A 13,398-nucleotide genomic window follows, 5' to 3' on the forward strand; every position below is an offset into this window, starting at 1 on the left:
ATGCCTGGGTGTGACAAGTGGTGAAAGTTCAGGAAAACTTCCCTTCGAAACTTCACTGAGACGTATGGACAAATACTTGCATCTCGCACGTCACATTATAGATTTCTGCCCTGGCCAAGCTGCATGGGCTGTAGGTTGAGGCAGTTTTCTGGCACCGTTCTAACAAGAAGATTTTGTAACTCTGTATCCAACTTCTGTTCTGCTGCGATAGCGACTAAGTCCGTCGACGAAGGAAGATTTATCTGGCTGACACTTAAGGCAGGAAATATGTATGCCTTTTCAAGCTCAGTAGAGAACTCGACATTAGAGGTAGTATCTAAAACTGATAACCGAAAGAGAGTATCAGCAGCAATATTTTCAGACCCCTTAACAAAACGGAAATCTGTTGTGAATTGTGCAATGTAATCTAGTTGCCTATTTTGCCTAAGTGAAGATTTTTCAGATTTCTGGCGAAATGCAAAAGTGAGAAGCTTATGAACAGTATATATGCAAATGTCTTCCCTCTAACATAAACCAAAAATGTTTTATCCTCACAAAAATGGCCAACAATTCCCGATCGTGTGTACTATAGCGGTTTTCTATGTAAGTTTTCAAGAAAAACCCCGAAGAGGCTGAAGACCACCATCGATTACTTGATTAAGAGAACCTCCTATAGCGAAATCAGAGGCATCCGTACGTAAAACAAGTTCAGCATTGTTTGATGGATGAGCCAACAAGGTTACCTCAGCTCACTGTTGTTTACATTCATTGAAGGCAATTCTGGCTTCGTCGGAGAGCTGTATTTGGGTTTTTTCTTAAGGTATTCATTTAAAATAGCTTGCTTTTTGGCTGCCTTGGGAATGAATCTACGATAAAAATTTATTAGACCCAAAAATGTTCGCAGTTCCTTTACAGTTTTTGGTTCCTTATAATCCAAAACTACTTGCACTTTCTATGGTAAAGGTTTTATTCCTTTGCATGAAATTAAATGACTCAGATACCCCTAGGACACATTTTGAAGTGTTTAACTAAATTCCATACTCATTAAGTCTTTGAAAAATTTGATCCAGTTGTTGAACGTGCTTGTCTTGTGTTTTTGAAAATACCAGAATGTCATCAAGGTATGCAAAAAAAAATCCAAATCTCTCTAAACCTCATTAATAAAACGTTGGAAAGATTAAGTCCCTTGAAAATGAAGATAAATATTACTTGAAAATATAAGTGTAGTGTCTTTGAAACAAATTGTAGTTGCTAAGAGACGAGTAGAACAGGGGGGGGGGGGGCTGCATTGGCATTATTTACTTTCAAGCTTGGGGGATGAACAGAAAAATGCTGCTTATGTTGCTGCGTTCTTTCCTACTTATGCATTGTAATGGAACCTTTATTATTTTTTAGTCACATGATAGGGTTATTTTTGATTTAATGGTGTTGTGGCCCTGGTCTTAATTTCTAACAAAAAAAGTGTGAGAGCCTTATAGTCTTTGGAACTTCTTTTCACCACAATATTGTTAAATGTATCTGAACTGTCAGAAGCAAATAAAAATTTAAAATTTTGTCTCCAGGATGAAGATGACGAAGATGACGATGATGATGATGATCGTGGCAAAAGAAAGCGCAAGAAGCCTCGCTATGGAGGCTTCATTTTGGATGAGGCTGAGGTGGATGACGAAGTGGAAGAAGAGGAAGAGTGGGAAGAAGGTGCAGAGGACATCATTGATCGCACAAGACCCAATGAGGAAAACACTTCCCGTGACATTGACAGTCACCGTAGATTGCAGATGATGTGGACGTAAGTTTGCTTTAGTGATTGTTTGTTTTAGTAACTTTGTCAATTTCAACATGAAAAATTTCCATGTATATAAGTTTCAGGTTTCTTGATTATAATTGTAATCTTAGCAATCTTTACAGAAATTCTGAAATGTTTGCCAATTTGGCGAGCAGGAAAATATCAATGGAATTTCGTTTATATATATTGAGCATTATGTTTATTTTAAATTTTATTCCAAATTATTTGTACAAATTTGTTTCTTCTTATTTAATGTTATTGGCTAAATAAACTGATATTACTTTTATCAAGATGAATTCTTTACATCCTGCTGCTAATTTCACTACTTGCTAATAAAATTTCACTAATGGCAGGATTACTGCCTTTAGTTAAATGTATTCACATCTACAATATCTTTGACTGTTTTCTCCCAGTGGCTTATTTGTTTCCTTGCATCTTTCAGGTCTCAAAAAGAGGATGAAATTGAAGATTACTATAGAAGGAAGTATGCTGAATCTTCTGCCGCTGAAAAAGGATATGGTGATGGCGGTGATCATGAACTGCCAGACGAGATCGCACAACAAACACTTTTGCCTGGTGTCAAGTGAGTTGAAACTTTAAAGGAAGATACATAACTTGCTTTTTCTTGACCCAGTTGGCAAGGCATTTTTCCCCCCTGCTTTAGTCCCTTCAGAAAAATAGGATCCCCAAAATTAAAAGAAAATATTTAAATGCTGTAGCTGAATATAATGTTACGTAATGTTTGATTGAGATTTTAATGACTGTCGTTAATTCAAAATTTGGGAGTCAAATTTATGCGTGCCACAGGATGCAGTTCTAACTTATGTGTTCTAATTTAAAATTTTGGAATATTTTATACATTACAGCAAGTCAGCAGCAACCCTGCCTGCTGTGTAAATATATGTCCTATTCATACTTATGTCTTTTTAAACCCTTCACTAAAAACTTCAATCATGCTAAATTTTTAACTGTGAAATAGCCAGGATATAAGAAAAGCACATTCATAGAAAAGTTTTCTACTTAAAGTGGAACTTCTTAGATTGATTGTTGTAGATTTACTGCGTAGAATTTTTGAATAAATTAGAAATATACGATATAGCCATATTTTGAAGATTGAGTTTTGCTGTAACAGTTTTTAAATACATCAACCCTCTAACTACAAATCAAAACACCATTTTTAGCCCCATTTTCTATGTTGACTGACTTTGAAATTTCAAATAGTAATTTTTAAATAATTTAAACCTATATCTCCAAATAAAGCAACTATTTTTTGACCTCATCTGAAAAACATTGTAATTTAAAAATAAGTTGCATTTTAATATCTAGAAGTTTTTATCATTTGAGATTTCAATTTTTTGCATCCTGTAAATATTTATTATTTTCAAAGCTAGATTTAGATTTCAGTATTTAGTGTAATTGATTCATTTTATTTTTAATTGTAATAATTTACTCATCCCCCCGTCCATCATGTTTCATAAAGGGCGTTTCGTTTTAACCTGCAGGACCTCTATTTTTGCAACCGTTAGTCTTAGATGTATACTTTCAGTTGCAAAAATACTTGAAATCAGATGCAGAGTTAAGATATTGAAAGTTTGAAGCAAAAATAAAAATGAGTCAAAAATTGCAAAATTTAACTTTTATATGAACCACTTAATTTACATTTAGGGTAATAATCCAAATTGAAAAATATTACTAACACAAAAATTTGACATTTGTGCGACCAAAACTGAAGGAGATATTTGGGTTCAAAATTTTAACGAACGGTATAGAAGATGAGATTGGAAGTTATCGCCCTTTCAGAAGAATGACAGGCTGTTGAAGTAAAAAAACAAATATTTATATTTTTCATTGCTATTCGAAAATAAATGCAAATGTTATGCCATGATGCGCAAAAACACACTACAAAACCTCAAACAATTTGAAAAACCATTCGATGCTCACATATAATTTAAAACCCTTCTTAACTGCTGTATTTTCTCCCAAAAGGTATTACTGATGGCAAGAGTAAAGTGGTGTAAGTCACAAAACACTGCGTTTCAAATCTCTGTGAATATTGGTCGTAATATTGTCAAACTTTTGTGTTTGAATTATTTTTCAGTGGAAATTATTTCCTTGAATATAAGTTAGTGGACCTAAGGCCCGTACAAAAAGTTAAATTTTGTATTTTTGATTTATTTTTACTTTTGCTTCAAACTTTCAATATCTTAACCCTGCATCTGATTTTATACATTTTTTGTAATTGGAAGTATGCATCTAGGCATAACGGTTTGCAAAAATAAAGGTCTTTCACAAAACACCCTGTACGTTATTCAGTTTCTGTTATTTTTTGAATTTTCCTATTACTTTATTTTATATGAGGTAGTGAGAAGCAAAAGGATGCAAGCGGCAAAACTCAAAATTTGTAGATAACCAGTACAAATGGTAGGTGAACCCCTCATCTGTCTTGGGGCAAGAGATAGTACTAGTAGCTCTGGTAGGTGCTGCTGTGCAGCATAATTTAGAAAAAAAAAATCAATAAAAGCCTACCTAAGACGTAATCTTTATACACGTTTTACTCAAAACTTGAAAATGTTCACTTACACCCTTTAGATTCTCACTGCCTTATATGTAAACTTATGAATGTATTTTTAATGCATGTAGTAATATCCTGATATGTGTAAAAGTGCATGTTCATTCTTACTGGGATCATTTTCCACTTTCTTAGAATTCAGCCCTTTTTTTTTTCAAAGTAGAGGTATAGGTCTTTTCTTATTTCTTATGAAAAAGTTATTGCTAATCAAAGCACTGATTTTAGAAAAAGTTAAAATGTAGCCAGATAAATAAATTTAGCCATTGAAATACAAAATAATCCACTAAAAGAGAAATAATTTATAAATAGCATTAAAAGTTCTATCAAAATGTAAAATTGTCCACCAACTAAATTAAACAATATTTAGTGCTTTATTAAATGTAAAATAGACCACGAAATAAATAGTTTATGTAATTTAAATATTAAAATCTTTCAGAATGTTGCATGAGGAGCAAGCATAGCAGTGAAATAAACTATCTTTTTCTGATTTTGCCAAAGTTGAAAGTAAACAAGTCGCCAAGTACCAGTGTACCCTTATGTACTCTTTTGTCAAAAAGTTATTCACATAATACATTAATCTCATAATTAATATACACTGAAACTCCAATTATTCGAATCAATTGATCCCATTTGGGTAATCGAAAATGTGGATGATTGAGTTTTTTCGAAAAAAAAAATCTATTTTGCTTAACTATTGTTCATATGCTGAAAATAGGAGAAAAGCTTTTTAAAGAAATGGAGGTTCTAATTAATCAAAAGGAAAGGCAACGCTTATGCATGTTAAGCCTACTTACAAGTGCTATCCATCACAGTGTGTACGTATTGTATTTTAAATGAAAGTCAATGCTTGTTGAATATCTGTGTCAAAGAGTAAAATGTTTGACGCATAGGGAGTAACGCACAGGCAAAACTTCTTCTTTTTCTGAAATTCTGAAAGCTATTCGGATAATTGTAGTTTTACTTATGTGTATTGGAACATTTTGCTCAACCCATTATTTGCTTAAAATAGGGATCCAAACTTGTGGATGGTCAAATGTCGAATCGGTGAAGAAAAATCAACAGTTCTTTTGCTCATGAGGAAATTCATTGCTTATCAGTATACTGAAGAGGTAAATGTTCAATTATTTAAAATTACAAGGATTGCATTTCTTTGAAAAATATGTTTTCATTTATGTCTGTCATTTGATTGATGTAGTGTAAAAGGTAACCATGTGATGTCCCTTGAAAAACTTGAAAAACAAATGGTTCCATAAGTAATTAGCATTTTCCTTAGTGTGGATAATTTATTCAACAAAACAGTGCTATAATGAAAAATAAATAAATAAATAAATAAATTGCATGCTTCAGGGTACTCAAATGGTAACTCCCCCCCCCCCAATTTGTTTTTTTAGAGTTAAGTCCCTTTTGGTACGCTTTTTTTACGTTTTGGTCCTCTTTTAAGTGATTTAAAAATAAGTTTTAAAAAGCTCTCTCCCCTCACAGTGACTGGCAATCAACGATTGCATCAAAGCAGTGTGATATTCAATCTTTCTCTATCCATCACATAGATGTGTAATCTGACGTTAAAGATACTTTATGCTAATTTACATTGTATAAAGAAAAAGTTACACCAATTTTCCCCTTTTTTAGGGAATACTAGGCCTACAGTAAGTGACGCTTTTAAATTATTTGAAAGTTAAGTCAGTGAAAAGATCCAGAATTTAACAAGTGCAGCTTATAAGAATCATAACAATTGGAGCAAGAAAGAAGAAAGTTTGAAGAGGCAAATGGAGAATTTGAGTATTCAAAGAAATCAGCTGAGAAAATCTTTTAGAAATCTTATTCATTGTTATTAAATTTCAAAAATTTGCTGACTGAACTAAAAGCTGGAAGAAAATATCGTCAAACCCAAGTTTCTAGTACACTTCTAGAAGAAACTATTAAGGGACTAGAGGCAAAAGTACTCAGCTTTTGTTTACTTGAATTATGTACACATGATTTCACATCAACTTCTACTTGACAGCAGTAAATAAATTTTGGCGGAAAAAAGAAATCAACAATGATGCTGAAAGATCTGTAAAAAAAGCAGAACAATAAAACAGCAAGGAAAAGCCAAGATGCAAAATTATCTATTCTGTCCCCCCCCCCCCCCCATAAAAAAAAAGCTTGACTTGACTTGCTATCTGACAGCACAACATGACATTGTTCCAGAAACCAGGGTGGATCAAGACACAAATTTGGTCTGCTTAGTTTAATTTTTAAAACATAAACCGTCTAGCACCAATCAAGTACAGTAAAACCTGTCTACAACGATAATGTTGGGACCTAAAAAAAAATATCGTAATAGACAGGTTATTGTTATTGACAGTTTGAATTATTCATGCTGACATTTTGCTGGGGCCAAAAAAAAAAAAATTGTTATAGACATTATCGTTATACACAGGTTTCACTGTATAAATTTAAGTTGTATAGAGAAGTTTCCCCCCTGAATAATGAATCCATTGTTGCTTAATATCAAATATTCTTTAAAAATTTCTAACCCTGGTTATCCCTGTAATGTTTGTCTTTATGCTGTTCTATTCAAATGATACACTAAACTGATTTTTGTATAGGGGGAAAAAATGTAAGAAGCAAAGTTTCACAAATCTTGCAATCCATTTTTCTTTTTTTTGTAACTGTGCTGATATTCAAAAAAAATGTCTTTGCAGCCTTTGCAAATCAAAAGTGTGGTGGCTCCTGAAGGAGTGAAAGGTTATATTTATATTGAGGCCTACAAACAAACTCATGTTAAACAAGCCATCGCTGGCGTTGGCAACTTACGCATGGGACAATACCAACAGATGGTAAGTTGACTCTAAAATTTCTATTCCTTTCAAAATGAATTATTGTGGTACAATTAAAGGTGTTCCTATTCATAATATTGCCCCTAAAAATGAAATTTTACTAAATATGCACTCTTAAAAGATTGAAGAAATCTGAAATTGACATTGCTTGGCTTCAAACTGGATAGACACACTTAATTACAGCTGGAAATATAAATTTATCTGTCTGATTTTGTTTAATGTTCCAAATGTAAAGATGGATGTCACATTTATTAACTCTTTTGTTCAATCATTTTATATGCTCAATATTTAATGTTCCCTCCCCTATCCCCAAAGAAAGTAACACTGCTGTTTGGTTATTGATAGATTTTGTACCTTTGCTTATTATGTACACAAAACAACAAATTTTTATCCAAATATGAAAATTACAACTCTAAGTTCTACCATACAGAATAATTTTTCGTTTTTCCATAAATACAAGCTTTTAATTAACAAAAAAAAAAAGGAAAAAAAAAGAATCAAATATTGTAAATTATAAACTGATTTTTACAACAAGGTGTGCTCTTGCATAAGACTTCCAGCAAGAAAAAGCTCTTATGTTTGAGTTTCTAGTGTGAAAACCGTTTAAATTTTTTTTAAATGTGTATCTAAGAGAAAATGAAAGATATGAGTTGGAAATCATTTAAGTTTATTTTCAGGGTTCGTACGCTCCGGGAATTCCGGGAAAACCGGGAATTGTCAGGGAAAATAACACTGTCGAAAATGTCAGGGAAAAGTCAGGGAGTTTTCAAATTTTGTCCTCCAAAAATTTTTTTCCATTTTTTTCCCAAGGAATTAAGTATCATGAGATTCCTTTTTATTATGATTTCACGAAAAAAATTGTAAATTTTTATCTAAACTGACTCTGGCACTTAAAAACAGCAATGGAAAAACGAACGTTTTTTTTTCACAACGAAAAATGCGCCAAAAGAGCGAAGATTTTCTTACATGGAGTCAGTGAGGGGAACGCATTTCTTTCTACTGCCTAAAGTTTTAGATGGGTTGCCACAACATTCTGTTCATTTCAGGGTTCGTACGCTCCGGGAAAACCGGAAATTATCAGGGAAAATGACATAGTCAAAAATGTCAGGGAATTTTCCAAATGTGTCCCCAAAGTTTTTCTTTTCCCAATTTTTTCCCAGGGAATTTTGTTTTATGAGATCTAATCTTCATTTTTATCGATGTATTTAAAAAAAATTGTAACAATTTTATAGCAATGAAAAAAGTGGCGACCCAAAAAAATCTTCAGCAGCCGCCATTTTTGGCTCTCAGTAGTTCCCAAGGGAAAAAAAAATCAAGTGAACAGGAATTTTGCACAAACTCAACAGGAGAGAAGACAATTTACTGCTTCGGAAGCACAACCTGTAGATGGGAGGATCGATCGGGGAAAATCGTTTTTTTTTTGATCGGAAAATCATTTTAGCTATGTGTGAAACGTAGTCGCCATCTTTGGTCATTCACAAGATGGAAGTAGATACGATCCTAAAATGCCTAAGTTTCTAAAAACAAAGCAGAATTGGATGTTTTCTTTCATTGAAAACTGATGAAAATAACAAAAAATTTTCTGCAAATTGTTTTTCTATTATTATTATTATTTAAAATAATTTTCTTGAGAAATGAAAAATTTTGTTCTTAAAACAGAAGGATAAGATTATATCCTCACTGCCTTGGACGCAAATGTGATTAAAACTTTTCAATGAATTGTAGTTTCATCAAGATTTATTATTTTTTTATTGTCTTCATGCGACAAATTAAAAAAGTTATTTATTATTTTTGGGCTTAGCCGCCATATTTGGTCATTCCCAAGATGGAAGTACACAAGACTTTTTAAGTGTCTAAGTTCCCGAAAACGGCATTGGATGTTAATTGCAATGCAAACTATTGAAAACAACACAAATTGTGCCTTTTTTTCCGGATAATTTGTAATTATTTTCCGGAAAAATGCAAAATTTAATCTTCATAACATTTTTTTGTTTTAATTGATTTAGACTCTTATGTGTTAAATACTGACTATTTTGCTTTTATTGTAGTTTTTTAAGGATTATTAATTATTTATTACTACTTTTATACTGCAAAGCCAAAAATCTACTTATTATTTTAAATTTTTCACTTTGTCGCCATATTTGATCGTTTGCACAATGGAAGTAGACTTAAACTTCCAGAAAGAGAATTGGATGTGAACATTAATGTGAACTATTGAAAATAACATTAAATGTGCAAAAAGTTATGAATTTTTGAAAATTAACTGTTATTTTCTGGAGAAGAAAATTTGAAATTTTAATGTAAGCGTCCTTTAATATGTGAAAAAAAAAAAAAAAGATTATTGGCATCGGCCTATGATTGGCGGATGTTGATTTTTGTTACTATGCATTACATGGTATGCTGATCGATGCAACAAGTTAATCATATTTATACTGAAATTTAGCTTTGCATTTTGCTCAGTATGTTTAGTGTAACCTACTAATAAGAAAATAAAAAGCAGTATTGTAAACCAAAAGCGGATGCTAAAAGGTTGCTGCAGGACTACAGCAAAACGCTATAATATTACGCATGACATCAAAGAAAGGCTAAAATATGGTGAAAGTACTCTGTTTTCAACAAATAGTAAACAAATTAAAACAATTTTGAACAAAGTGTTGAAAAAAAAACTTAAAATTTTGACAGAGAAAACAAAGGAAAAAAAAATTCCAAGTTTTTTTTTTAAATCTAAGGGGAGAAGTTTCAGTTCTTCTGCATTGCTACTTTAAACAATTTTAATTATTTTGAAAATATTACTATTTAAACTTAAATTTTGAATGAAGCGAGTAACCTGGAGTTTTCTGAAAAACAACCTGGAAAACCTGGAAAAGTCAGGGAACTTTTTTTAACCAAAAGTGTATGAACCCTGATTTTACTTGTCTATTTTTCTCATTGACAGTTTAAAATTGTTAGTCAGTTATAAAGTTAAATTTAAAAGTCCAAATTAGTTTTTCGGGTAACATAATCTTGGTTTTGCATTAGAAAAAACCCATGAATTATATTTTGGAATTTTTGAAAAGAAAAAGAAAAACAGAAAACTTGCCATAGAAATATGTGTGCCACAAAAAGATGATTTCGAACTTATTGTTGAAGCAATTCATGTGTCTGATATTTCTCAAAGCATACTTAAACCTTTCGTGTCAAATCTTGATTTAATCCTTGTGTTTGGAATCCTCTTTTCTTCAAATGTATGCATATTTACAAGTGACACTTAAACTTCCGTTTTCCCTACCTTTAATCTTTGCTTTTGTGGTCAGCAGCAAAACTAGTTGTTTATCCACATTCTCAAAATTTAGTTTTCCTGATCTGTAAATTTTTTGGTTGTCATCTTGACTTTTAAAGTTCATAAGCAGTAATTTCCAATTAAATGGATCAAGACTTTGAGAGCTGTGGCAAATATTCTTTTTCCTCTTAGTTATAGCATTTATTGCTATTGTTATTGGTTGATCTCTGTTGAAAAGTTGGTTGGCGTTGTTGATTGCAGAAATAATAGTAGTTTCTACTTCCAGATGGTCCCCATCAAAGAGATGACGGATGTGTTGCGTGTGACAAAGGAGCAGGCCCAACTGAAGCCAAAGCAGTGGGTTCGACTCAAGAGAGGTCTCTACAAAGATGATCTTGCACAGGTGTTGTGAAAGTTTGTCTTTTTTTTCCTTGATAGAACCTGTTGTGCCTCTTACACAAAACCCAAAAATTCAGCGCACCAAATAGTTTTATGCAATATCACCAAATAACATTGTACAAGTTTAGTCATTCTCAAATACAATACTATCAAATAATATCGTAGAATTATCAATGTAATCATTTTGTATGTAATGTTGGTTGTTTATTTTCCTGCAGGTAGATTTTGTAAACATGGCCCAGAATTTCGTCCATCTGAAGTTGATTCCTCGAGTCGACTACACGAAGAAGAGGGGAGCCCTGCGCTCGAATAATGTAAGTAAACTACATCTATTTTTAATAATTCATTAACAGAGCTTTCTGTCATAGTTAGCAGTATGTGTTGTGAGAAATTACTGTCTCAAAAATTGAAGTCTTCTATTAACTTACAGTATCACCAATGTAAGGATGTTAAACTGGCATGCACATTGCACAGTAGTGTACAAATGCTTCAGTGCGCCCCCCTCCCCCCACAAGATTTAAAGGTTCCCTACCCTGACAAGAAATTTTTATAAAATTTAACAGTTTTATTTTTTTCAGACAATGTGCCCTCACATCTCTTGCGCCCCCCCCCCCCCCCGCCCACATGCGGGGGTGCTATGTACGCCACTGGGCATGCGTTATTCCATTGAATTCACTAATACATTTCATAAGAATCGAATGATCATATCCGAACAAATCATGAAATTAGACAGCACTATAAGCTTTTTTTTGTCCTGTGATATAAAATGTGCATTAATTTTGTATGTTGAAGAACAAATATTTCCCCCCTTGAGTTTAAGAATGAGAGTTGATGTATGAAGAATAGTACCATTTAACCTGGTTTGCATACATATTAGTTTTCAGATAAATAGCAAAATTCCACAAACTTAATGGTAGAGACAGACATATGTTACTATTATTCTATAGAAAAATGTAGAAAAAAAGCTCTATGTGCATGCTTTTTGTTCTGCATGCTTTGTATTGTCTACTGTTTAGAAACTAGTAAGTAATATAATAAAAGCAATAGCAGATGTTTCAAACTCTCTATTGATTGCAGCAATTCTTAAAAATTACTTATGTTTATTTTTCAGGTGCAAGTAAAGAAAGGCATACATTCTTTTCTTTGCACAATCTTTCTAGCTCATCTGAAAGAAATGACTTTTTTCCTTCTAAACCATTTATTAAGTTTTGTTATGAAGTACATAGATAAAAATTTTATTTATTTTCAATAAAACCAGTCTGTGAAGATACACTTTGTTTAAAGTTGTAAATGCTGATGCATTGCAATAACCATTACACAAATAACCATTGGACACAACTCCCAATAGGTAAAAAGAAATTATTTTCTTTTAAGACAATTTTATGTAAAGAAGGAAAGAGGAAAAAAGCTATGTAAAAATAAGTTTTTTGAAATTTTTTTATATTTATGGTGTTTTTAGCTCAACTAATTGGTGTAGGTTTCAGAGAAACCAGCATTTTGCATTAAATCGGCATTTTGCTCAAGATAATTAATTAAAAATTCAGATTAAAGCTTTTTTGGCATTTCACCATTTATACGTATGAATATGACTTTCATATAGTCAATATTGACAACTCCATCAATGAGAATCTCATGGTGAAAAACTTCTGAATGATGTTGACTGTGTTAGTACAAATTAAAATATTCCTTATCTTAATTTTTGGATTCATTTTGGAGATTTGGAATAATCTTTTATCTATGAGCTTGTTTATTATTATATTCTTCGAGTTATTTTAAATATAAAATCTGGAAACCTGTAAAATTATTAGCAATTTTTTTTCTATATTACTGCTTATCATTTCAACACAGAAAAATTCAATTCAAAAATAGATTTTTTTAGCTGATGGATAAACCTTTTTTTTTTTTTGAAATGTTTTATATGGAATTTATCAAAAATAAAATTAAAGTTAATTTAAGGATTAAATTTGTGTAATGAATAAAAAATGAAGTTATAATTTAACCTTTTGATTTGTGTACTGTATTTTTTTTTGTCTGTAACCCTTTCATGTAAAAGTATTAGTTATAAAAAAATATCTGTAGTAAACTCGTTAGTGATATGAAATTTATTTAAGGTTGTTTCCTGTTATTTTATAGTAAACTGTGTAATATTTTTCTTTTTGTTTTGCACATGCAGTGCAAAACAAAAATTCCAAATGTGAAGTTATGAATTGCATGTTTTAAACTAAGATTATAACCAAAAGTAAGTTACTTGTAAATACTGAAGCATGAGGTTTTGACTTGTGTTACATTTTCATTATAGGAGCAAGAGAAGCGCAAGAAAGGTCGCAAGCCGGTGGCCAAGCTATTTGATGTGGATGCTATCAGGTGAGTGTTTGACAGTATATAGGTATACCATAAATCTCCCTATCTCTTACTCCTACAAATATGATTCAGGATGTTGTGTAATTAAATGCAGTCCAAGCTCCAAAATTTGGAATTGCTTGGGATACAGTACTTCTGGATTTGCATGTTTTCTTGGATGACAGGTTTTAAAATTAGAGATTTTAGGAAATAAAAAAAACTACACCAAATGCTTTTACAATTT

The 13,398-nt window shown here is 31.9% G+C and overlaps 1 protein-coding gene across 1 annotated transcript in view; it reads left to right on the top strand.

Annotated features, from left to right (window-relative positions):
* Positions 1-13,398, top strand: part of LOC129225217 (transcription elongation factor SPT5-like) — an 82,655-nt gene that overhangs the window by 36,608 nt on the left and 32,649 nt on the right. Inside the window, exons 4-10 of the mRNA XM_054859786.1 lie at positions 1,542-1,768; positions 2,208-2,348; positions 5,344-5,443; positions 7,022-7,156; positions 10,702-10,818; positions 11,033-11,128; positions 13,114-13,178. Of these exons, the coding sequence (XP_054715761.1) occupies positions 1,542-1,768; positions 2,208-2,348; positions 5,344-5,443; positions 7,022-7,156; positions 10,702-10,818; positions 11,033-11,128; positions 13,114-13,178 (881 nt within the window). The remainder of the gene's footprint in view (positions 1-1,541; positions 1,769-2,207; positions 2,349-5,343; positions 5,444-7,021; positions 7,157-10,701; positions 10,819-11,032; positions 11,129-13,113; positions 13,179-13,398) is intronic.

Source organism: Uloborus diversus, chromosome 6 (assembly GCF_026930045.1).
Source record: "Uloborus diversus isolate 005 chromosome 6, Udiv.v.3.1, whole genome shotgun sequence".
Taxonomy (NCBI): Eukaryota; Metazoa; Arthropoda; class Arachnida; order Araneae; family Uloboridae; genus Uloborus; species Uloborus diversus.